The 26,118-nt window shown below is 44.1% G+C and overlaps 1 protein-coding gene across 1 annotated transcript in view; it reads right to left on the minus strand.

Moving 5' to 3' along the window:
* Positions 1-20,990, minus strand: part of DPP4 (dipeptidyl peptidase 4) — a 78,184-nt gene extending 57,194 nt beyond the window's left edge. The window contains exons 1-5 of the mRNA XM_074967439.1: positions 20,803-20,990; positions 20,232-20,316; positions 9,938-10,036; positions 9,213-9,307; positions 9,031-9,105 (exon numbers count right to left, since the gene is read on the minus strand). Coding sequence (XP_074823540.1) covers positions 9,031-9,105; positions 9,213-9,307; positions 9,938-10,036; positions 20,232-20,316; positions 20,803-20,808 — 360 coding nt within the window. The 5' untranslated portion in view covers positions 20,809-20,990. The remainder of the gene's footprint in view (positions 1-9,030; positions 9,106-9,212; positions 9,308-9,937; positions 10,037-20,231; positions 20,317-20,802) is intronic.
* Positions 20,991-26,118: the final 5,128 nt, after the last annotated feature.

Consider the following 26,118-nt stretch of genomic DNA (forward strand, 5'->3'; position numbering starts at 1 on the left):
GTATTCGCAAAAAGAAAAGGAGTACTTGTGGCACCTCAGAGACTAACCAATTTATTTGAGCATAAGCTTCCGATGAAGTGAGCTGTAGCTCACGAAAGCTTATGCTCAAATAAATTGGTTAGTCTCTAAGGTGCCACAAGTACTCCTTTACATTTATGGTTATGTTGTTTTTCCAGTAAAACAAAAGAAAACTGTAATTATTTACAAAATCAATATGCTACAATACACTCTATGATGTTTAATAATTGTTCTATAGCAGCAGACTATTCAATAATTTACTCCTTATGAGTTCTCATTCAGTCAAAAGGTTTTTTCTAACTTTACCTACTCGCATGTCTTGATGCTTACTGGCCACATGGCTATTATATAATAGATGTTCATGTCCTCATGATTTATTGATTTATGTTAACTTTTATAACAAAAAACCCCCTAATTTCTCTATTCCAGAAGTTCATCTTTTAATCCTTTAACAACCTGACCACTGAGAGTTTTGCATCATGTCAACCCTTACAATTCTGGCATTTTCTAATCTCTTCAGGACTGATTTCACTGTATCTCTGTGATTCATTTGAAGTGATTAAATTCTACAGTGATAGGTACCATAAAAATGCTGATTAGATCAATGGATGAATCAGAGATTACCAGACTAAACTAACAGAGCTATAATCAAATGAATGCTGAGCAGATATTATTAAAACATATACAGTACTAAGTAGAGATAGGTCCCGAAGAAAAACCATGTATCCAAAGACCACTGAAATTTGGGCGGAAAAGGTGGTTTGAAAACTGCATCCTATTTTCGTGCTTCAGACCTAACTCTAATATGAGCTAAACATTCATTTCATCGCCACTCTGGGAAATGCCAGCACCGTAAGGGTTAATATGATGCATACCTTTTAATGGCCCTATTGTACAAGAATTTAAAGACTAGCTTCTGGTATACAGAAGTTAACTTTTATGACAACAGAAAACAAAAACAGCACACATCAATAAATCATGAATACATGGTATTTCTAACATGATTACTAAGCAATGAGGCATGTTATGACGGTTAATACTGCAGAAAAAAATAGTGAAAAGTTAAATTTTAATGTACAACTGAAAAGGAAGCATAGAAATACAGGATTCTGGTAAAAAGAAAACTGCATTGAATAACTGTCTGGATTTTCATGTGTTTAAGAATACCAGAGAAGTAAAATCCCTAGCAAGATAGTTCATGTCTGGTTAATGTATTTTTCCCCACATGGAAGTTTATTAAGTATTGAGTCATAGTCATAAAAGTGTAAGAACAGATGATTGTTTGCAGAGATTTGCAGTTTGTACTCTATAAAGGACATTCATTGTTCAGAAATTCAGACCACGTAGAAAGAGCTCTGTGAGAAAATCATCTACTATTTGCATACTGTGTAAGTTACCACTCACTGAGTCCTTCAGAATACAGGCATGTCTTTAAATTTTTTTTTTGTTTGTCAGCCAGCACACACATTATGGGACAGATTCTCCACCCCAATATGTTCCCTTGGTGCTGCTCAGGTGAAACCTTCCCATAAGCTTCCTGCAGAGGAAGCCCACAGTGTGGGGGAGTCCTCAGAGGCATAGAGCTAGTGTAGGGACATGTTAGGTGATGTGGAAGGGGTTGGCAGGGAGACTGACTGGAGAGAAATGCATTCCATCTATCACAAACTGACATATATTCCTTCAGGGACCATAATCAGAGGGTGCAAAATGGCTGTTCTATCTTACATTAAAGAAATATCATTAGTGTTGCAAAACTAAGCACTCAAAATTTAGGAAATGTCAGAACTCAGGCTGCCTGTGCAAGAGAAGGTTACTCACCTTGTGCAGTAACTGAGGTTCTTCGAGATGTGTCCCCCCGTGGGTGCTCCACTCCAGGTGATGCCCCTTTGCTCGGAGAGATTTGCAGCAGTGCCCATATGGGTTGTGCAGTGCCTGCCTCACACGCCGTTGGTGCTTCATCTAGCACACGCACGACCCAGACTCCTCAGTTTCTCCTCTACCGCAGAGTCTGTTTTAAACTCGAAGTAGAGGGGAGGAGGGTGGGTAGTGAAGCACCCACAGGGGGACACATCTCAAAGAACCTCAGTTACTGTGCAAGGTGAATAACCTTTTCTTCTTGCTTGAGAGATGTCGCTGTGGGTGCTCCACTCCGGGTGACTGTATAGCAGTGCCCTCCTAGCACGGTACGGGCTTCGGAGTTGATAGGATAAGTGATGATAATACAGCTCGGCCCAGCCAAATATCCGCCTTGTGTGACTGCATAATGTTTGGCCAAGGTGTGTTCTTTGCATATGTCTATAAGGGAAACATTGTTTAGAAATGCTACTGATGCAAATATGGATCTAGTAGAGTGCATCCTGGTCCCTACTGGAGGTTGAATGTCTTTTAATTGATAACAGAGGTGAATGGATCCAGAGGTCCATTTAGAGAGCCTCTGAGTGGATATGGCGGTACCCTTAGACCATTCTGCCATGGATATGAATAGTTCTGGTGAAACTCTAAATGACTTGGTTCAGTCCGAGTAGAAAGCTAGTGCTCGTCTAACGCCTATGGTGTGCATCATAGCTTCAAATACGTTGTCTTGGCCATGTGTGGGCTATTAGGATGACTCTGGCTTTGTCTGTCCTTCTACCGTATTACTCTTATTAGAAGTAAAGGTATTGGTGGGAATGCATAGAAGAGGTCTGTGTTCCACGTGGTCAGAAATGCGTCCCCCATTGATCGCCTTCCCAGACCTGCTCTGGAGCAGAATCTCGGACACTTGGTGTTGCAGGCATTCACAAATAGATCTATTTGCAGGTGGCCCCATTTTCAGAATACACATTCCAGTATCATGTAATTTAATTCCCATTCGTGGTCTGGGGAAAATGTCTGCTGAGTTCATCTGCCACGGTGTTCTGGCTTCCAGGTAGGTAGGAAACTGAGATGTGGATATTGTTTTGGATTCACCAATTCCAGAGTCTCATAGCCTCGGTACATAGTGAGTATGATCGGGCTCCCTCTTGGCTTGTTTATACAGAACATGCAAGTAATGTTGTCGGTCATTACTCTTATGTCCTGGTTCTTTATGAATGGTAGGAAGTGTACACAGGCATTGCAGACGGCATGACGTTCTAGCAGGTTTATGTGTAGCCTTGTCTCAGCTGTGGACCATAATCCCTGAATTGTGCGATGTTGCATGTGTGCTCTCCACCCTATGAGGGAGGCATCCATTGTGATCATCTGGGATGGAGCATCTTGTGTAAATGGGATTCCCAAGCACTGGTTGTGTGGTTAGGTCCATCAGGTCAGTGAGTCCTTAACCTTGGGGGACATTGTTAATCGTATGTTTAACCTGTGCTTGTTTGGTCTGTAGACAATTGCTAGCCATCCTTGCAGGCAACGCATGTGCAGGCGAGCATGTTTGACCACAAACGTGGACACTGGCATTTGACTGAAAAGTTGTAGGCATATGTGGGCTGTGACCAGTGGGCTGTTCCGCACTGTGGATATGAGTGTCTTTATCGTGTCGAATCTGTCTCGTAGAAGTGACACTTTCGCTGCCACCGAGTCGAGATAAGCACTGATGAATTCTAATTGTTGAGCTGGTTCTATTGTCGGGTTATTTTCATTAATTTGTAAACTGAGACTCTGGAAGCAATCTATTGGGGTTTGGGTAGAGCGAATGGCATCTGATCGGGTATGTGACTTCAAGAGAGAGTTGTCCAGGTAAGGGAATATTATTATTTCTTGTTTTCTCAGGTGCGCCGCTACTACCAAGAGGCTCTTTGAGAAAACATGAGGTGCTGTTGAGAGGCCAAAAGGTAAAAGCTTGTATTGATAGTGTTCTGTGTCCAAAGTAAATCTCAGAAAACACCTGTGGGTGGGGTGTATCATAACACGAAAATAAACATCCTGCAGGTCTAGGGCTGAAAACCAGTATCCCTGCTCCAGCGCTGGTATTATTGTTGTTAAGGTGACCATCTTGAACAGTTGCTTTCTCATGAACTTGTTCAGTCGCCTGAGGTCAAGGATAGGTCACCATCCCCCATTTTTCTTTTGTGTTAAAAAGTAGTGGGAATAAAGCCCCTTCTCCCTATGTTGCATGGGAACAGTTTCCACTGCCCCTAATTGGAGATGATGATCTAACTCTTGGCATAGCAAATGTTCATGAGAGTGGTCCCTGATGAGGGACAGAGAGTGGTGGTGGCTGGGGGCGGGGGGGGTACAGGCAGGAAAGGAATCGTGTAGCCTGTATGTATGTCTTTCACGGCCCATTTGTCCATGGTAATGGCAGCCCATTCCACAAATGGTCTCCAAATAGATGGATGGATTGTGTAAGCGCTGGAATGTGGGAGTGGTTTTCCAGACCCTCGACCAAGCCTTCAAACGTGTTGCTTAGAGGAAGGAGGTTGAGACGCCGCTGGTTCTGGAAGTAAGCATCATTGCGGTCTCTGTCTTTGTCATTGTTTACGTAGTTGTTCATACGGCCTCTGGTGTTGCTGTGTGTATGCTGAGTATCGATTCCTCTGATATGGTTGATACCATATTGTCTCCCTTTCATGGCAGGTGTATGAATGCCAAGGGACTGGAGAGTTGCCTGCGAGTCCTTCATAGTGTGCAGTACCTCATTGGTTTTGGCTGCAAACAATTTTTCTCTGAAGGGGAGATCTTTGACTGTATTCTGTATTTCCCATGGGAATGCTGAGGAGTTAAACCACAAGGCTTGTCACATGACCACAGCTACAGTGGTGGACCTGGCAACCATGTCAGCAACGTCTAGTGAGGCCTGTAGAGCCATGTGTGCAATCCTTTGTCCTTTGGAGACCAGTAATTTAAATTGTTGTCTCTCTTCCTCCGTAATCTCATTAATAAAGTTCATAAACTTTCCATAGTTTCTGTCGTCATATTTGGCAAGTAGTGCCATGTAATTTGCCATTTTGAATTGAACCTTGGAGGAAGAATGTACTTTGCAGCCGAATAGGTCCAACCTCTTACTTTCTTTATCAAAGGGCATAGACCAAAAGTGCTGTTGTTTGCTCCTCTGGTTGGCCGCTTGCACTACCAGCAAGTTGGGGGCCAGGTGTGTGAATAAAAATTCTGATCCCTTCGAAGAACATAATATTTTCTGTCCGCCCTTTTGCACGTTGGAGATATGGTGGCTGGAGTTTGCCGTATCGTCTTGGTGGGCTCCATGATAGCATTGCCAATCAACGGGGCTATCTTTGAGGAGGAAGATGTCTGCAAGATATCCGTTAGCTGATGCTCAGTTTCCAGCACTTCCTCCAGAGCAATTTTGAGCTCACTGGCCACTCTTCTGAATAAATCTTGGAAGTGGGTAAAGTCATCTGCGGTGATTGGGGGTGCAGGCATAATAGCCTTGTCCGGTGAGGTGGATGAATTGTTGTTGGCTGGAGAGATGTCAGGAGCCGTGTCCTCTTCCTACTCTGCCATAGGTTCATCTCTTGTCTTGGTCACTACGGTCTCTGAGGGTAGAGGTGGGGAATGTGGTATCTTCCCTATGTGGGCTGGGTATCTACCCTGCTGTAGTGCCTTCTGTAAGACCCCAAGGGATTCAAGTATGGCCAGTGACCAGGGAAGGGCATGGGTAGTCCCATCCATGGGTGACTGTACCATGGTGGCATGTCGTGCGCATATGTGGACCGTGATCGTAGTGATCCAATAGCCATAGGTGTCCTGACTGGGGAGGAATGGTGAGGGGAGAATATCCCTTCAACCTCCTCATCGTCATCACTCGATAACCGTGATGCTATCGGAGATAACTGTTGCTGTGGTACCACTTACCCCGGTGAGCCATCAGTGCCTAAGAGAGGGGACGCTGGGGTGGAGGAGACCAACAGATCCTCTGGTGAAGAAAGTAGCATGGCACGAAGAGCCTTGGTGCTGAAGACTGAGGTGCCAATTGCGTCTGGAGTGCGGTGTGCTAAGCCGGTGCCAGTGCAGTCTGTGTCGGCGCCATTGCGCTAGCAGCATTAGGCTGCGGCCTGGAAATAGGGGTCATTGTTGGTGTCATCTCCTTTAACGCTGTTGACGGTGTCGTGGTGGAGACGAGCAGCTTAGAGCCCTTAGATTCCGCACTGGAGTGCTGGGTTCCAGCCGCAACCGCCGAGCGGACAGTGCTGGAGGTCCCCAGAGTGTGATAGGTGCTGAGCCGTGGTACAGCCAGCACCGATGAGAGCAACATGGGTCTGCTCTCTATGAGGCAAAGAGGATGGCTGGGTTTTTTTTCCAGATTTTTTGGTCTTCGGGGACGTTGGCAGTGAATAAACTGGTGACCTATGCCAGGAAGAGATACATCGCTGGGTCGGAGGCTGGTCTTAATGACTTAAGTTCTCCATCAAGATGAGTTTCAGTCTCAGATCTCTATCCCTGCATGCCCTGGCTTTCTGTTTGTTACAATGTGTCCATCTGACACAGGCATCGCCTCTCTGCAAGTTGTGCATCTTTTAAATCCTGGTGAACCAGGCATTTTTCTAATCTAATACTAACTGTACTAAGGGATGGGGAAATTTTTTTTTTCCTGGTAGGGGACGTAACTCTAATAACTGAAACTTAACGTATCTAAACTATCCGAACTCACTAATTTATCTAAAGTTATCTAGTAGACATGAAGGTTTTCAACAGGACTGCTGAGCTCCATCTCAGGCCGGGGATGGTTCAGAAGGAACCGCAGAGTCCGTGTTGCGCGTACACCCAATGAAGCGCCAACGGCACACAAGGCAGGTACCACGACCCCTACGGGCACTGCTGCAAAACTCTCTGAGCAAAGGCACAGGGATACACCATCATCTGGAGTGGAGTACCCACATGGACATCTCTCGAAGAAGAACTTTAATTTAGTCCCCTTGTGTGTGCATTACAATACAGTCTTGAACTGCATGTTCACACACTATTTTTTCCACATTCTGTGCAAAGTAAGGACAGTGCTCACTTAATGAGCAGCTATTCAATATTTTGTTTTCTCTTCATTGTTCAATGTGTGACTACATGCCTTATTTATGGCACTCTCTTCAAACCCTATTCTGAAGACAGAAGTATTAATTTCTTCATGTTATTTTCTATGGTGATCATCACTATAGTGTCTGAGTGCTTCATAATAGAGCTGTCGATTAACCACAGTTAACTCATGCGATTAACTCAAAAAATTAATCATGATTAAAAAAATTAATCACAGGTTTAATCGCACTGTTAAAGAGTAGAATACCAATAGAAACGTTTTAAATATTTTGGATGTTTTTCTACATTTTCAAACATACTGTAGTCTGAGTTGTAATTAAAATCAAAGTGTATATTATTTTTTTATTACAAATATTTGAACTGTAAAAATGGTAAAAGAAATTGTATTTTTCAATTGACCTCATACAAGTACTGTAGTGCAATCTCTGTCGTGAAAGCGCAACTTACAAATGTAGATTTTTTGTTGTTGCATAACTGCCCTCAAAAACAAAACAATGTAAAACTTCAGAACCTATATGTCCACTCAGCCCTACTTCTTGTTCAGGCAATCACTAAGACAAACGAGTTTGTTTACATTTACAGGAGATAATGCTGCCTGCTTCTTATTCACAGTGTCACCAGAAAGTGAGAACAGGCATTTGCAAGGCACTTTTGTAGCCAGCATTGCAAGGTATTTACTTGCCAGATATGCTAAACATCCACAGGCCCCTTCGTGCTTCAGCCACCCTTCCAGAGGACATGCTTCTATGCTGATGATGCTCATTAAAAAAATAATGTGTTAATTAAATTTGTGACTGAACTCCTTGGGGGAGAATTGTATGTCCCCTGCTCTGTTTTACCCACATGCTGCCATATACTTCCTGTTATAGCAGTCTTGGATGATGACCCCGCACATATTGTTCATTTTAAGACCACTTTCACTGCAGATTTGACAAAACACAAAGAAGGTACCAATGTGAGATTTCTAAAGATAGCAACAGCACTCAACCCAGGTTTAAGAATCTGAAGTGCCTTCCAAAACCTGAGTGGGACAAGGTGTGGAGCATGTTTTCAGAAGTCTTAAAAGAGCAACACTCCAATGAGGAAACAACAGAACCCGAACCACCAAAAAAGAAAATCAACCTTCTGCTGGTGGCATCTGACTCAGATAATGAAAATGAACATGTGTCGGGCCACACTGCTTTGGATTGTTATTGAGCAGAACCAGTCATCAGCATGGACACATCTCCCCTGGAATGGTGGTTGAAGCATGAAGGGACATATCAGCAAGGGGGTTCACTGAAAGCATGGCAAGATAGGCTCCTTGATCGGATTTCTACTGCCTAGCCCCAGCCCAACCTAGAGCAGCCATTACAGGAAAAGTCCAGCTTCACCCCTGATGTCTTGGGCTGGAGGTGACATGTTCAGTCACTCTGTGGGGATGGCGCATGTGCAGTCTAATCAACACGAAGAACTCCGAGAGGCTCGCACATTCTGAGTGAAAGAATGGACTCTTCAGAGATTTTAGCCGTTAAAGCCTAAGCGATCTCTTAAGCATGTGCAACCTGCAATTTTTCAAAGGCTTATAACTTGGCCAAATTTGGGTGCAATTTCACAGCAACAGAAAAAGGCACATTCCTGAAACAAAGGCCACCCCCATGCCAAATTTCAAATCCTTGCTCCAAAGCACAGGGGTGCTACCATTTCTGAAAGAAAAGGTCATCAGAATTTCTTTTAACATTGGCAAAAAAGACTTCTCCCTGACCTTATTCTCAGAAATGGGAGGACCATTTTGGCTGAAATTTTTCAGAACTGAGCCTGAAGCAGACACGTGGCATGGAAATCTTCAGCTAAAACTGTAAAGTTTGGCGAAGTTATAAGCAACTGAAAACTGGGTCTTACAGTGGCAAGTGTTGGACAACTTTAATAGGTGGTGCTACCAGCCCTGCCTATCGTATCTGTCTGCAGCAACCAAAAGTTTAAAATGAATTCAAATTTTCCTTTCCCTTCTCTCTTTTTCTCTTAGTGCTTCTATAAAATACAATAGGCATGAAAAAAGAAAAAGCATGTTAGTACCTTCACATAGTTGTACTGAAGAAGAGCAAATTTTTTGTCAGGAGATAAAATAGCTGTGGTCGCTCCATATGTGGCCTATCAACAAAAGGGAAGAGAAAAAATATCACACATTGATTACATAGAGAAACATGCAGCAGTACTTTCTCCAAAGTCTGAGATGTACAGTATGTGAGCAAACATACTAATGTGCTATTTTTCAGAATTTCTGAGAGTGTTTGATCCTCAGCATTTACAAGCACGATGTCGTTGTCAGCGGTTTTGTGCAGGTATTGATTTCCTAAAGGAACAAGAGAAATGTCATTGGGTAACAATAAATGAAAATGTTTCTTAACATTTATTATTTTCCATCTAATATTATAAAGCTGACTATATAAAACAGAACTCATTCAAAACTCTGGGCCTTTATGTAGTGGGAAGGGGCACAAGCCACAAAAGCCAGTAAGAAGTGCAGGCCCTATGTTCGGAGGAGCACAGGGTCTGCTCCCACCTTACTCCCCTGGGGAAATCATCACACCAAAAGGGAAAAGGAACCTTGCTCTGTCTCCTCCGGTTCCCCACACTGACCCAAGGAGTAGGATGGATGCACAGGGAGGAGTGTGTTATTCCCTACAGAAGGGTGAAGCAGATGATGTGCTCTTCTGGCATCCAGGGGTAGATGTGCATCCACATCATCAGCAACGCAGGGACATGCCTGAAGGGTGCAATCAAGCCCTATGTTTTCAATTATTTTCATTCTGCTTTTAGTATTATTGGCATCATTCTACTACAGCAACCTAAAAAACATTCAGACTTTTCCTCTACATAGCAGCTACCTCTGAGCAGTTAGGTAAGTACAGCCTGTCCTTAACATGAACATCAAATATCAGAGGTAGGCAGAGATAACATTCAATCAACACAGACCAGTTACCTGAAATCCATTGTAAATTATATGTTTTGTATCTAATGTCACCATTTAAATAATCCTGTAAGGTAAACACTCTACGTGGGTCAGACGTGGTACCTGCAGCTGGAAGAAAGAAAAGGAAGATGTGGATACTGCTGCGACCTACCCAGCCAAAGCTAAAAATAGGTGGGTCTTTGCTACAGGTTTACTAACACATTAACTGTCCTTGTGTAAAATCCTAGTGGAGACAAGGCATTGTAGTTTTACTGTGAAGTAAACCAACAACAGTGGCCATAGTGCTGCCCTTGCCAAGCCACCTTGTGGTAAAAGCCCCAGGTGCCTAGTCTCCACAAGGATTTTACAGTGAGATAACAATGCACAACAGTTATCTCCCTGTAAAAGCACCCACCTCTGTGGCAGAGAAGACGCAGCCTTAATTTCTCTGCCCTGCCTATCTTATAAAAGGTGAAGATACTTATTAAAAAGAGAAATAACCATATTAAAAAGAGAAATAACCAACCTTAGTTTCCCTCCCCTCTGTGCCTACTCTTGGGATTCACTGTTGTCTTCTTTACTTTGACCATTACCTGTTTGCTCTAGACACCTATTATGGGCTTGATCCTGCACAGCACAGGTGCACAAGCACAAGGTAAAAAATGATGGGCAGATCAGGAAGCAAGATTAATGGGATTCTGGATATGGATAGAGCCCTCTTTAATGTTTTTAAATGAAGTAAATACTAATGGAAACTGTGTGATCATGGGAGACTTTAACTTCCCAGATATAGACTGGAGGACAAGTGCTAGTAATAATAATAGGGCTCAGATTTTGCTAGATGCAATAGCTGATGGATTCCTTCATCAAGTAGTTGCTGAACCGAATAGAGGGGATGCCATTTTAGATTTGGTTTTGGTGAGTAGTGAGGACCTCATAGAAGAAATGGTTGTAGGGGACAACCTTGGTTCAAGTCATCATGAGCTAATTCAGTTCAAACTAAACAGAAGGATAAACAAAAATAAATCTGCGACTAGGGTTTTTGATTTCAAAAGAGCTGACTTTCAAAAATTAAGGAAATTAGTTAGGGAAGTGGATTGGACTGAAGAACTTATGGATCTAAAGGCAGAGGAGGCCTGGGATTACTTCAAGTCAAAGCTGCAGAAGCTATCAGAAGCCTTCATCCCAAGAAAGGGGGAAAAATTCATAGGCAGGAGTTGTGGACCAAGCTGAATGAGCAAGCATCTCAGAGAGGTGATTACGAAAAAGCAGAAAGCATACAGCGAGTGGAAGATGGGAGGGATCAGCAAGGAAAGCTACCTTATTGAGGTCAGAACATGCAGGGATACAGTGAGAAAAGCTAAAAGTCAAGTAGAGTTGGACCTTGCAAAGGGAATTAAAAGCAATAGTAAAAGCTTCTATAGCCATATAAATAAGAAGAAAACAAAGAAAGAAGAAGTGGGACCGCTGAACTCTGAAGATGGAGTGGAGGTTAAGGATAATCTGGGCATGGTCCAATATCTAATCAAATACTTTGCCTCAGTCTTAAATAACGCTAAAGAGGATCTTAGGGATAATGGTAGCATGACAAATGGGAATGAAGATATGGAGGTAGATATTACCATATCTGAAGTAGAAGCGAAACTCAAACAGCTTAATGGGACTAAATCGGGGGGCCCAGATAATCTTCATCCAAGAATATTAAAGGAATTGGCACCCGAAATTGCAAGCCCATTAGCAAGAATTTTTAATGAATCTGTAAACTCAGGGGTTGTACCGTATGACTGGAAAATTGCTAACACAGTTCCTATTTTGAAGAAAGGGAAAAAAAGTGATCCGGGTAACCACAGGCCTGTTAGTTTGACATCTGTAGTATGCAAGGTCTTGGAAAAAATTTTGAAGGAGAAAGTAGTTAAGGACATTGAGGTCAATGGTAAATGGGACAAAATACAACATGGTTTTACAAAAGGTAGATCGTGCCAAACGAACCTGATCTCCTTGTCTGAGAAAGTAACAGATTTTTTAGACAAAGGAAACACAGTGGATCTAATTTAGCTAGATTTCAGTAAGGCGTTTGATACAGTGCCATATGGGAAATTATTAGTTAAACTGGAAAAAGATGGGGATCAATATGAACATTGAAAGGTGGATAAGGAATTGGTTAAAAGGGAGACTACAGCAGGTCATACTGAAAGGTGACCTGTCAGACTGGAGGGAGGTTACCAGTGGAGTTCCTCAGGGATCGGTTTTGGGACCAATCCTATTTAATCTTTTTATTACTGACCTCGGCACCAGAAGTGGGAGTGTGCTAATAAAGTTTGCGGATGATACAAAGCTGGGAGGTATTGCCAATTTAGAGAAGGATCGGGATATCGTACAGGAGGATCTGGATGATCTTGTAAACTGGAGTAATAGTAATAGGATGAAATTTAATAGTGAGAAGTGTACGGTCACACATTTAGGGATTAATAACTAGAATTATAGTTCTAAGCAGGGGAAGCACCAATTAGAAGTAACGGAGGAGAAGAAGGACCTTTGAGTATTGGTTGATCACAGGATGACTATGAGCCGCCAATGTGATATGGCCGTGAAAAAAGCTAATGCGGTCTTGGGATGCATCAGGCGAGGTATTTCCAGTAGACATAAGGAGGTGTTAGTACCCTCATACAAGGCATTGGTGAGACCTCATCTGGAATACTGTGTGCAGTTCTGGTCTCACATGTTTAAGAAGGATGAATTCAAACTGGAACAGGTACAGAGAAGGATGATCTGAGGAATGGAAAACCTGTCTTATGAAAGGTGTCAGAGTAACAGCCGTGTTAGTCTGTATTCGCAAAAAGAAAAGGAGTACTTGTGGCACCTTAGAGACTAACCGATTTATTTGAGCATAAGCTTTCGTGAGCTACAGCTCACTTCATCGGATGCATACTGTGGAAAGTACAGAAGATCTTTTTATACACACAAAGCATGAAAAAATGGGTGTTTACCACTACAAAAGGTTTTCTCTCCCCCCACCCCACACTCCTGCTGGTAATAGCTTATCTAAAGTGATCACTCTCCTTACAATGAGTATGATAATCAAGTTGGGCCATTTCCAGCACAAATCCAGGTTCTCTCTCCCCCCCCCTCCCCAAACCCACTCTCCTGTTGGTAATAGCTTATCTAAAGTGATCACTCTCCTTACAATGTGTATGATAATCAAGGTGGGCCATTTCCAGCACAAATCCAGGGTTTAACAAGAACGTCTGGGGGGGAGGGGGGCGGGGGGGGAGGAAAAAACAAGGGGAAATAGGTTACCTTGCATAATGACTTAGCCACTCCCAGTCTCCATTCAAGCCTAAATTAATTGTATCCAATTTGCAAATGAATTCCAATTCAACAGTCTCTCGCTGGAGTCTGGTTCTGAAGTTTTTTTGTTGTAATATTGCAACTTTCATGTCTGTAATCGCGTGACCAGAGAGGTTGAAGTGTTCGCCGACTGGTTTATGAATGTTATAATTCTTGACATCTGATTTGTGTCCATTTATTCTTTTACGTAGAGACTGTCCAGTTTGACCAATGTACATGGCAGAGGGGCATTGCTGGCACATGATGGCATATATCACATTGGTGGATGTGCAGGTGAACGAGCCTCTTATGAAAGGAGACTCAAGGAGCTTGGCTTGTTTAGCCTAACTAAAAGAAGGTTGAGGGGAGATCTGATTGCTCTCTATAAATATATCAGAGGGATAAATACCAGAGAGGGAGAGGAATTATTTAAGTTCAGTACCAATGTGGACACAAGAACAAATGGATATAAACTGGCCATCGGGAAGTTTAGACTTGAAATTAGATGAAGGTTTCTAACCATCAGAGGAGTGAAGTTCTAGAACAGCCTTCCAAGGGAAGCAGTGGGGGCAAAAAACCTATCTGGCTTCAAGATTAAACTTGATAAATTTATGGAGGAGATGGTATAATGGGATAACATGATTTTGGCAATTAATTGATCTTTAACTATTCATGGTAAATAGGCCCAATGGCCTGTGATGGGATGTTAGACGGGGTGGGATCCGAGTTACTACAGAGAATTCTTTCCTGGGTATCTGACTGGTGAATCTTGACCACATACTCAGCGTTCAGCTGATCGCCATATTTGGGGTCGGGAAGGAATTTTCCTCCAGGGCAGACTGGAAGAGGCCCTGGGGGTTTTTCGCCTTCCTCTGTAGCATGGGGCACAGGTCACTTGCTGGAGGATTCTCTGCACCTTGAAGTCTTTAAACCATGATTTGAGGATTTCAATAGCTCAGACATAGGTGAGAGGTTTATTGCAGAAGTGGGTGGGTGAGATTCTGTGGCCTGCATTGTGCAGGAGCTCAGACTACATGATCATAATGGTCCCTTCTGACCTTAATATCTATGAGTCCATGAATATGTGGTTTATACAGCTACCATTGTATTCCTGCTGAGTAGAAAGAGTTAGAGCCAAAACAGTAGCACATAACTCAGCACCCCATTTGTATGCTAAGGATCCCACTTAAATCCATGTCTCTTGAGATACACCCACACTCAGCCCTCTATTTTTATTCCCTATATTCTTGAGGGTAATGAAGCAGGCACACAAGGCTTGAGGCCTGTTACCACTTAGGGTATGTCTACACTGGAGCTAGGGGTATAACTTCTGGCTCAGACAAACATACCCACAGTAGCTCTGATACAGCTAGCACATGAAAAATAGAAGTGTAGCCACAGTGGTGCAAGTGATAGGATATACATATCAAGTACATACCTAGGGTTTCAGACAGGATCATGTTTGGAGATGTTAGACCCTCCCACTTCTCACACCACTATTTTTAGTTACACTGCTATTTTTAGCATTCTAACTGGATGAAATTATACCTCCAGCACCAGTGAGACATACCCTCAGTGCAGAGGACTACAACTAGTGCTTAACCTTATTTGTATCTTTGTGCAGCATCCACTCACCTTGTGTTTCCTACTTCACATCATGCAAGGATTTCCCAGCCTATGCATTTTTCCAAGTCAAAATATTCCCAAATATGATATGAACGTCAGCCTTTTCATTCACTAGTGTTTACGGCACTTCCTGTCCCCACTGCCTCAGGAAGAACTGAGGCTATATCTACATGGCCCTGCAGTCCAGACTATGTAGGTGTGAACTGCAGCATACACTAGCACACTGCATTGTAACTTCCCTGTGTGGATGGTGCAAGCATGAATTAAAAGGTAACATGAACAAGGTACCTTTTAATTCACACCTGCAGAGTCCACATAGGGGAGTTACAGTGCAGCATGCTAGTACACACTGCATTCACACCCCTGTAGGCCAAACTGGGGGTGGGGAGCTGCCCCAGTCCTCTTGCTTAGTAGTGAACAACTCTGACTCACAGTCACTGAGCTGTTCCCAGAGGTACTTCAGCTCCTGTATAGCTTAGCATTTGAAATACAGTATATACCACAACAGATAAAGTTAATGAATTAAGACCCAACCACTCTGTTCTGGTCTCCCCAACAATGAAGTAAATGGGAGTTTTTCCATTAGCTTTAGTGGGACTAGGATCATGGGATCTAGACCACCACCTCACCATTCAGCCTTCATGAGTAGATGCAGAGTTGTCCAACCTGGATAATTACTTTAATGTAAAGTTGCTTCTGTATTCAATATGAAACCACACATTATAATAGCAAATGCTATTAAAGTTCATATATCCTTGTAGAGTGTATAATTTACTTTCTGTCAAATGGTTAACAAACCCAACTCTAATAAATGGCTCAAATGAAACACATAGGAGCAATAAAACAACCAGTGCAGAATTTCTACTTTTGAAAAAAAGTAATTAAGTCATAAAACTCTTACTGATCAGTTTATAGTGGACAATTTGATTAATATTTACCCTCTTCAATAAAGGATATATTTACATAGCTTATACAGTGCTCACACCACAGTATCCAAGTGCCCTAACAGTGGCAATCATTGCAGAAACAGGCTGCAATATTAAAACTGAATAGCAGAGTAAATTCTTAGAAAACAGCAAGTTTGCCATGGACTTCAGTTGGGCAAGGATTTCACCCTTTGTGTAAAGTACCTTTCTTTCTTTCAAAACCAATATTTTCTATAGGTTTCACAGCACCAACTACTAACTAATTTTTGCAAACTCTTAAAGGTAACTTACAAAGGAAAAACAATAGTTGGTTTGTGCCTTTCCTTGCTTCTTTATGCTTTATAAAGGAGGGCTAAAACTTTGGAAGTCAGGTCTATCTCTCCTGTTTTTTCTGAAAGGCTTGATGGATGACTGAAGACCTAGAAGGGTTGAAACCTCATCAACTGAGAAAGGGAAGTGATTTTTTCATTCCAATTGTTTAAAACTTATTGTTAATATCAGTTTAAATCAAAAACCTGAAAACACACGGGAGAAAAAGACTTTGATAAAAGACTCAAAATCCTTTTAACTAAAGGTTAACCCTTCCACCCCAACATTAACTCTGAGACCGCCTCCTCCTCCAGCAAAGGCAGAGAAGGCTAGATTTGCCATTTCAGATATTTTAAAGGGGACAAGAACCTCTCTGGCCCTTTGTTATACAAAATAAAGAAACAAAAAAAAGAGCACAAACCCTTTTAATAAAAAAAACTGTGTAGGTCATTTTTAATACATGCGTGGAAGTGGACTATGGAAGATCAGTGTAAGATATTTAATGATTCTGTAAGCATTTCAAGTTTAATCTACTTCAAACAATAAGCATATGCATTATTATAAGCAAAGCCAAATGAATAGACTGCAAGAAATAATTTACTCAATGAACTTAGCCTGGGATTTTCAATGACGCCAAAGAGAAACGTGTTATACAGGAGGGAAGACTAGATGATCACAACGGTCCCTTTGCCCTTGGAATTTATGAATTAAGTGTTCAACTTCCACCAAAGTTCAGTTCTTTGGGAAAATCCCAGCCCACATAGCAACACATTTAACATTTAGCATTTAACACCACATAGCAACTCTACACAACAATTTAGATTAGAAATAGGAGAATACTGTATCTCGTTGAATTTACGGGGAAATTTTAGGTACACAGAATTGAATTAAAGAGTTAGTATGCGGCCAGGACAATAGATTTAATTCCTTACATAAAATGGAAAAAATCTGCAGTGTCTCTCTCTACTTATGGACAGTCTGCAAGCAGATCATGATTTCCTCACATTAAATGATTCCCAATTAACAGAATAATATCTTTGAAAATTATTTTACTAAGGCCTTATCTACACAACAGAGTTTTGTCAACAAAAGTTATGCCAACATAGAGCAACTATTTAATTAAACCGCTGTTACACGTACACACTATGCTCCTTGTGTCGGCAAAGTGCATCCACACTAGCAGCTCTTGCATCGACACAGAGAGCAGCGAAGTGCACTGTTGGTAGCTATCCTAGCGTGCAACTGGCCGCAGGATGCTTTGGGAAGGGTCTGCAATGCCTCATGGGACAGGTACAGTAGCACATGATGCGGTTTTCTCAATCCCATCATTCCACTAGATTGCCAGCGGCTTTTCCACTGAGGTGTCAGGAAGAGGAGGGGGGAGAGCATGTGACAGGGAGTGTTGGGGACGGTGAGACAGAGTGTGTGTTTGGGGAATGTGTGTGTTGGGGGAGAATGAGTGTGTCGGCATGCTAAGTTCAGACAGCAGCTGGAACCAACCAATCCTGAGGGAGGAGGAGGGGGACACCCCCACACACATCAGCCCCTGCCTCACAAAGAAGAGGAGCGGGGGGGGGCCTTAGGGGAAAGAGGAGGAGCAGAGGGCCACAGTTCCAGCGCTTGTGGCCCTCCCCCCCTTCTACACAGGTTCCGGCACTCCTCGGCCCCCAAATTGGCTGAGGCATTGTCCCCTTCCATAGTAGCCACTGATTTTGAGTCAGCAGTGAAGGGAATGCTACACTCCCCTACTCTTCCTCCACAGGTAAAATGGCTCCATCCAAAGCTAACGGTATTGTGGTGCTCTGCATCTACTGTAACATGGGTCTGGCCTTCAAAAGCCATGATACAGCCATATTACTATTGCAAATAGGTAGTGCTCAATTCATAATGAAAGAGGTGCCAGGGCTCAAGCAATTTTTTTACTTTCATAACTGACGTGGCAAATCCAGAGGTGCCAGAGCTTTGAACTTACTTACTTACTTTGAACTGCCAAACCTAGACATGTCAGGGCTCAGGCCTGGCAAGCCCTGGCACAAATTAAGTTCTGCAGATAGGGATTATTTCACACACTTATAAACGATAGTCACTTCTCAATTAAAAAGTGACAGCAGTTTAACACCACATAGCAACTCTACACAACAATTTAGATTAGAAATAGGAGAATACTGTATCTCGTTGAATTTACGGGGAAATTTTAGGTACACAGAATTGAATTAAAGAGTTAGTATGCGGCCAGGACAATAGATTTAATTCCTTACATAAAATGGAAAAAATCTGCAGTGTCTAAATAGGAAGGATTACACACGGAAGCTATTTTACAGACCGCTACTGAAGTCTACAGTGTTTTCAATTAAAAATTGGATTTGAGTGCATATAAACATTTGTACACATCTGATTACAATTTGAATAAGTGAAGACTAAATATTTAATTTTACTGCCTTATTTTAATGCACATTCTTGACACCATTTTTGAATCGATGAAAAGAACCGGCTATGATGGAATGTTGTTATTATTGATTAATCCCAGTTCTCATTGACAACATTCCAGCATCCTTGTCAGTCTGAAAAAGAAAATACTTTGTCCCACTTTTTTATTAGCCTCTACAAATACTGGACATGTGAAGGAACTGCTGGCAAGCTGTCCCAGGTACTCTGACAACATGCTGGCAAAATGCACATGCACCTCAGGGACTATCCCAAACCAGGTTTATCACATATTGTCATCTTCCCTTCCACCTCCCCACAATGCTTCCTACTGCTTACCTAAACATAAGTACCACATCAACCCATCTGCCAAAATGTTCCCATGTACTTTCCTGCCAACCCACAAAATCATTTCCTGTGCTGCTTACCCCTCCCCCCATAACTGCCTGATAGAGTTGTCCCAATTTTCACTTTGAAAATCTTATTTTTGATAGACAATCAGGCAGGAAAAAAAACAGATAACCAACCACCAACAAAAAACAAGCATCCTACTGGAGCAAATCCTATCAACAGAATACCTTCAAGAGTTGTACAATAAGACCCCTAATTTCTATTAATATCTAGTATTACTTTAAAAATAATTTATATAAATTGTAACACTATATTTAAATTATATACTATGTTAATCTCAATTTTTGCTCCAATTCACTGCTGTATCTTTAATTTAAACTGTGGAAAACCCAAACCTTCTTAGTATATCTAAGTGCTGGACAGACTAATTACTTTAAGAATACACTGAAACTATTTTCTGTCAAGCCAGTATATCTGTAACCCTTTCTTAATATTTACATTACAAAAGATACTTGCACAATGTCTACTTTACAGCGGGAACACTATTTCTCTCTGGTTTGTTACAAGTCTGTAATGTTGAATTCTATACTGTTATAACTAGTATACCCTGTAAAAATAAAAAAATAAGTTGATATGTAATTGCATCCTATCAACTGGCAGTTCTTCACCGACTAAACATTGATTTAATATTGTTTTAGATTAACGTCCAGGACTAGCGTCACACTGGAAAACACAAACTGACCAGAGTCCAAAAGTCTGTCTTTGATATCCCTCTGTTCCTTGATCTCTGTGACAGTGCTATATATATGATATCATACATTTATGTAAAGTTGGTTTGGTTTTGCTAATGCTCTTTTAATGGGGATGTATTTTCTTATCTCCTTCAACCTGCCACACAAGATCAACAGACTTGAATTTTACTGTTCGAGCTACAATTTTCACTCTCTAGTGACTGGAAAACACGATGCTGCAAAGTGACACATTTTGATTATACTTTTTGGTGTTTACCTGGGAACTGAGATGGTTGATTATTTTAATTTTCAGAGGGGCTTCTCACCCCTGGAATCCAGAGACAACTTCAAAAATGAGTTAGCCTCCAGTTCCTGCCTGAATGCACACTAGTCTCACTGTCTCCAACCTAGCAATTCAGCAAGACCTTTGCTGGGAACACTTTCCAGAACTCAGTGGGAAATAGCACGCTCTACTTTCTAGCTGTGGATTCACTATACGCTGCAGAAAATAAAGTCTAGCAACTCTGGACAAATAACTCATTGGAATCCTTGAGTTTTCTTCGGAGATCAGTCTAGTTTTCTCACTCACGTTATCAGGGTCTCTTCAAAGACGACTATTTTAAAACTTACTTTTTGTCAGTAAAACTACAGGAACAGCTATGGCAATAACAATCACTGCAATCGCAAGCAACCCCAACAGATACTTCACTACTGTCTGGAAAACACGAAAAGAGAATACAAAGTTAGACGTGCACGACGTGAGTTAATGTACCAGCGCGTATAAGGCAAGTGACTGTTTCAGAGCTGGGCCGGTGTGCGTACCAGTGTGTATGGTTGTGCACTTGGACCGGTTCCAGGGCAGTTTATTGCACACTGTGAGTCTGGGCGTGTGCCCGTGCCAGCGTGTGCTGTGTAGGGGAGTACCGCCGTATCTTTGTGGTTAAGCACCACAATCTCTTCCTCGCATAACAAATACTCCTCCGCATCCCCCGTGCCTGGAACAGAAACGCGCAGCCCAAGCCCCGGGTGAATTTGCTCACGTACAAAGAACGTGCAGTCCCGTTAAGCGCTGCACAGCCCGTCCCTGGAACTACGCTCCTGCCCCGAGCCCCAGGCAAGGGCCCTTCCAGTTACCTCTGGCTCTAGCTGGGGCGGGGGGTGAAGCAGCCGCCCGCGTGGGGCGACACAGTTACTTACTGACCTTCATGACTGGGAGCTGCGGGAAGCGGACCCTGCCCCAGCGGGTGCGAGCGGCAGAAGGAGCGAAGCGTCTTCCTCTCTGGCACACGCGGCGGACTCCCGCCTCCCCAGCACCTAGTTAAACATTAGCGCGGCGAGGGCTCAGTCCGGGGCCGCCCCGCGCGGCACCCCGAGCTCGCTACTTGGGCAGTGAAAGGGGAGCCGCGGGGTGGGCGTGGCCGCGCCGGCCAGGGGGCAGGGCTGGGTGTGGCGGGGAGAAGCCGAGCAGCGGCCTTGCGGTGGGGCACTGGCGCGTAGGGATAGCCCGGCGGGGGGGCGGTGAGCGTGCCCTGGCGCGGTTCCCAGCGGCGCTACAGGGCTGGGGAAAGCAGGGCAGGCTGAGTGCGCCTAGCGGGTGGGGGCATGGTGAGGGCTGCGCTTGGGGTAAAGACGTGTCTAGGGGGGGCGGGACTCGGGAGGGTGGTGCCCAGTGGGGCGGTGCCGTGGGCGGTGCCGTGGGGCGGGTGAGAGTGCGCTGCGAGCGGCGGGGTTGCGATTGCTCCCAGTCGGGGTGTAGAGGGGCGGGGGTGGTACGCAGGCTGCTCAAGTTTCCTTCACTGGTATAGAACCATCACTAACCAGAGACTGGGGAAGAGACACAATTGCAGCAACTTTCTAGCGCGGAGTCCAGGCCCCCTGACCATCTGCACGGGGGTGGGGACCGGCCGGTGCTGCTGGCAAGACCAGATGCGCCGGGGCATTCTGTCTGCAGGATCAAGTGTTTTCTTTAGTCCAGGGGCTCTCAAACTTCATTGCATTGCGAGCCCCTTCTGGCAACAAAAATTAATACTTGACCCCAGGAAGGGGGACCAAAGCCCAAGGGCTTCAGTCCCAGGTGTGGGGCCTGTAACCTGAGCCCCATCACCCAGTGCTGAAACCCTCAGGCTGAAGCTTGGGCTGTGGGGCTCAAGCTTTGGCCCTGAGCCATGGGTCCTAAGCTTTGGCTTCATCTTCAGCAAGTCTAATGCCAACCCTGGCAACTTCATTAAAACAGTATCACAACCCACTTTGGGGCCCCAACCTAGAGTTTGAGAACCGCTGCTTTAGTCCCTTTGGTCATATTTACTATTTTCATTCAGTAGCTGGATTCCCAGGGAAAGCAAATCAAATTTTGTCTGTGTCAAGTCTAAAATTCAGAATAGTGAGACATATATATTTAAATAAATTACATATATATTATATTATTTGTCAGGATGATATAGACTGCATGTTATACCCACACGGGGTGACCTGCTGCTCCCATTAAAATTGATGGCAAAACTGCCATTAAGCTAAATTGAACTACATTCTACTGCACTCTGCTTCTCAAAGAGCATTCATACAACGATTCAATGCACTTTAATTAAGACACTTTAAATTCACATCTTTATTTAATTTGGCTCAATTTCTCATGTAGACAAACTTGAAGAAAAACATTCCTTGCTACCAGTGACTGACAAAATTAATATACCAGGGATTAATGAAAGATAAAATGAATAACCTGTAAATCAAAATGAAATATCGTATCGTGGTCTAAAAGATGAGTATCAGCAACTTGTTAGAAATCTAGGGTTTTTCATAACAGTACTTGGTATTACCGGTAGATTCTAGCCACAGAGTTTGAATCCGGATTAGATCCAAATCCAAATTTCTGCCAGATTAGAGGGTGTGAATTTCTGTTTCTATTTAGGCCCATCTCTGCTTAGTTTTCCTTGCTCAAAACACTTAATAAATACTAATGAATCATCACAACAACCCAGGGATGTAGACAAACTGTTGTATCCCTATTATACAGATAGGAACACAGAATAAAGAAAGTATGTGACTTGATAAAGTAATAGAGGAGTCATTGCCAGAGCCTTGGGAGAGAGCAGGAGTTTCTGGTATTTAGTCCTGTTTTCAAAACACTAGACAGAACTTTAAAGTTATGCGGCTTGTAGTGGATGTTCCGACCTACTTCTCCCTCTACACCAACACAAAATGCCAGCTACTGTATTTGGGGCTGGAAATGTATCCTTGATACATCGCCCCAACGAGTTTTACACACATTATGTCTCCCAGTGCCCAGAAAAGGAAGGTGGTGTTTATACACACTTCACAGATGGGTAATGCAAAGGCAAGTGTTTTCCTCTGCTGACTCCCAAGCCACTCTTCAAATCATTACACAACACTGCCTCAAGCGGCAGATGAGCTGTTACATATCATCAACTTCTGCCATTCTCAGCTACTTGCATGCTAAAAACATCTCTAACATACTGTGCTAGTATGGCCTTTGGTCTTGACTCATCTTGGCAGCTACACTAAAAGAAGCCTATGAGGAGCATTTTCCTGCTTGTGGTCAACATGAACCACAATTGCAACCGATAGCTCAAACTCCAGTCAGTCTTGTGACACCACCCACAGGAATGTTACTAAGCTTATAACCCATTCATATTTTGGTGATACTGAGTGATTTTCCAGTGCCAAATGGTGAATAATTTGCACGAGGGAAGTAAGTGTCTAACCGAACATGGCACATACTCCCTCAAACCATACAGTGGATCAGACGCTTGTCCAGTTGGGTTTATGGGTCCAGATTCTGATCTCAGTTACACCAAACTAATCCATGGAGTTCAAGAGAACAGCACATGACCTACAGTTACTCCTCATGATAACAAAACAACCATTGTGTATAGCTCAGAAATACTTAAAATTCTGCATGCCTGACCAATACCCAGATCTAGAGTTCATTGGTAATGTCTGGTAATTTTATACCTTTTGAATTAGTCGCTCATCATAATATGAAGCTTGCAAAGTTCTTCCAGCCAGATCTAGTTGTTTTTAATCTCTACCCCATTATTTTTGTTTTGCTTACCCTATAGCAGAGATATTTATGGCATGATATCTTTTAAGTGAAGTTTTTTTGGCAGCAATTAACTTCTTCTCAGCAGGTTTATGACCCATGACAGTGACCTGTAACTTGCCCATGTTTTGGACTGAGGGAATAAGCTTATTCGTCTTTCGCTAGATATTGTGACACATACTGGGTCGTACCGGAACTTAGTGAAGAGATACAAACTGAAGTACAATAGGCATTAGATACACATTAGCACAACTTTCTTAAATGCAGCCACTGGCCGCATGCGGCCACCAGGGGCTTTTCGTGTGGCTGCGACCGCCTCCTGGGCAGTGATGGGTGAGGAGGGGGTTGTCAAAGCATGGCCCCCTCCCCCTGCCTCCTTGTTACTCCTGGATGTGCTGCCCTGCACCGCCTCTGGGGAGAGGTGGGCACAACGCTGCAGGAGCAAGGTGAGTTCTTGACCCCTGTTGGGGGGAGGGAGTTTGGGCGTCAGGCTCCAGCAGCTGAACTTCAGGAACCTGGGTGTGTGGGCCCAGGCGCCAACCATGGGGTAGCAGGTCCTGACCTCCCTGGCTCTGGCCAGGTGGCCCTGACCTCTAGCTGCAGGGCTTCAGTCTCCCGTCCCTGTGTGGCAGCAGGCGCTGGCTCCTGGCTCCAGCCCTGGGCTCCAGACATGCAATGGCAGGTGCTGGCGCCAGGAGCCAGCCCAGCCCCACCCGCATGGCAGTGGGCTCCAACCATAGGGCTTTGGGTGACAACCCCCGGCTCTGGCCATGGGGCAGCAGGTACTGACCCCCAGCTCTGGAGCTTCAATTGGCCCCGGCCCCCAGTTCCGGCTGTGCAGTGGCAGGCGCTGGCCCTGGGCTCCAGCCGCGCGGCCCAAGCCCCTCATGTTGATCCCCTGCCCCAGCTGCACAGCACAGGTGCTGACTCACAGATCTGGCCGTGTGGCCCCAGCCCCTGGTGCTGATCCCCTGTCCCAGCTGCACGGCAGCAGGCGCCAACTCACAGTACTGTTCCCAGGCTCTGGCCATGCAGTGTCGGGAGCTGGCCCTGGGTGCTGACCCCTGGCCTGGGCCATGCAACAGCAAGCACTGGCTCCAGCCACGTAGCAGCGGGCGCTGACTCCTGACTCCAGCCACGCAGCCCTGGGCTCTGGCCCCCAGCTCTGGGCTCTGGCCGTGTGGCAGCAGGCAGCGGCCCCAGGTGCTGACCCACAGCTCCGTCTGTGCGGCAGTGGACTCTGATCCCTGGCTCTGGCCACGCAGTTCCTGTTCCCAGCTTCAGACTCTGGCTGAGGGCACTGAGCCCTGGCCGCCTGGCAGCGGACACCAGGCCCTGGCTCTGGCCACATGACAATGGGGCTCATCACCCACCCCCATCGCCCTTGGCCCCCCGCTGCCTCCCATGGCCCTGTATCCTTCACTCCTGGACCCCAGTGCCTTCCTGGCCTCACATCCATTCCCCATTGCCCCAGGTCCCCACTGCCTCACCCAGCCCCGCATCCATCCCACCATCACCTCTGGCCCCTGCTGCCTCCCACTTTGGCTCCCACATCTGGGGCTTCCTGAGAAAAGTGATATTAACAAACATGCAAGTATCACTTTTCACAGCAGACTTACTAGGTATCTGCGAAAAGTGATACTTGTATGTTTGTTAATATCACTTTTCATAGCCTCCCAGGTAGCTACTAAGTGTGCTGTAATATTAACAAATATACAACTGTCACTTTTCAAAGCAAGCCCCGGGACCCATTAAGCCCTGGATGGGGAGTGGAAGGGCAAAGGGGGAGGCAGCATTATTTTTATTATTGAGTCTGCCAAAAAAACCCTACAAATATAAATTACAATGATTTGGCTGTGTCTCTGGGCATATTTAATTGTTTTTCCTAAAGTTAATTAAGTATTTTAGGAAAAAGTGTCAGTGCGGCCACCAGTGTGAGTTGGCGGCTGCACTCTGAGGCCACCAAAAATTTTGTTGTGTGAACCCCTGCGTTAGTACATAGCCAGGGTAAATCTCGAAGGGAAAAAAAATACAGATGCGAAGGACCAAGTGGTTAGGGCCACTTCCCTATCTTCCCATGCCATGTTCAGCTTTGGGTGCTACTTTGGCTACTTCCACACCTCATTCCCCCTTCAAATACCCTTCCCTTAAATCTACGCATCTAAACATTTCTAGGGTGTCAATTGCTACAGTATCTAGGCCTAGTTTCATCTTTGACCCCATCTCCTCCATCCTTGTCATCTTTGAAAATTTCCATCTTAGGCCATTCATCTCTCCACCCCCATCACTTCTCCATTCTGTTTATGCAGAAATGAAGCCTGACCCTTGGAAGTGGCGTCACACAAGATTTTCCCCTAATAGCTGGGTTTGGTAAAGGGCAACATGGAATTTATCAGGCACCCTATGCTTGACAGAGATTGCCTTGTAAATAAAATCATACCAAAGTTTGAGAACCTT

Source organism: Natator depressus, chromosome 11 (assembly GCF_965152275.1).
Source record: "Natator depressus isolate rNatDep1 chromosome 11, rNatDep2.hap1, whole genome shotgun sequence".
Classification (NCBI taxonomy): domain Eukaryota; kingdom Metazoa; phylum Chordata; order Testudines; family Cheloniidae; genus Natator; species Natator depressus.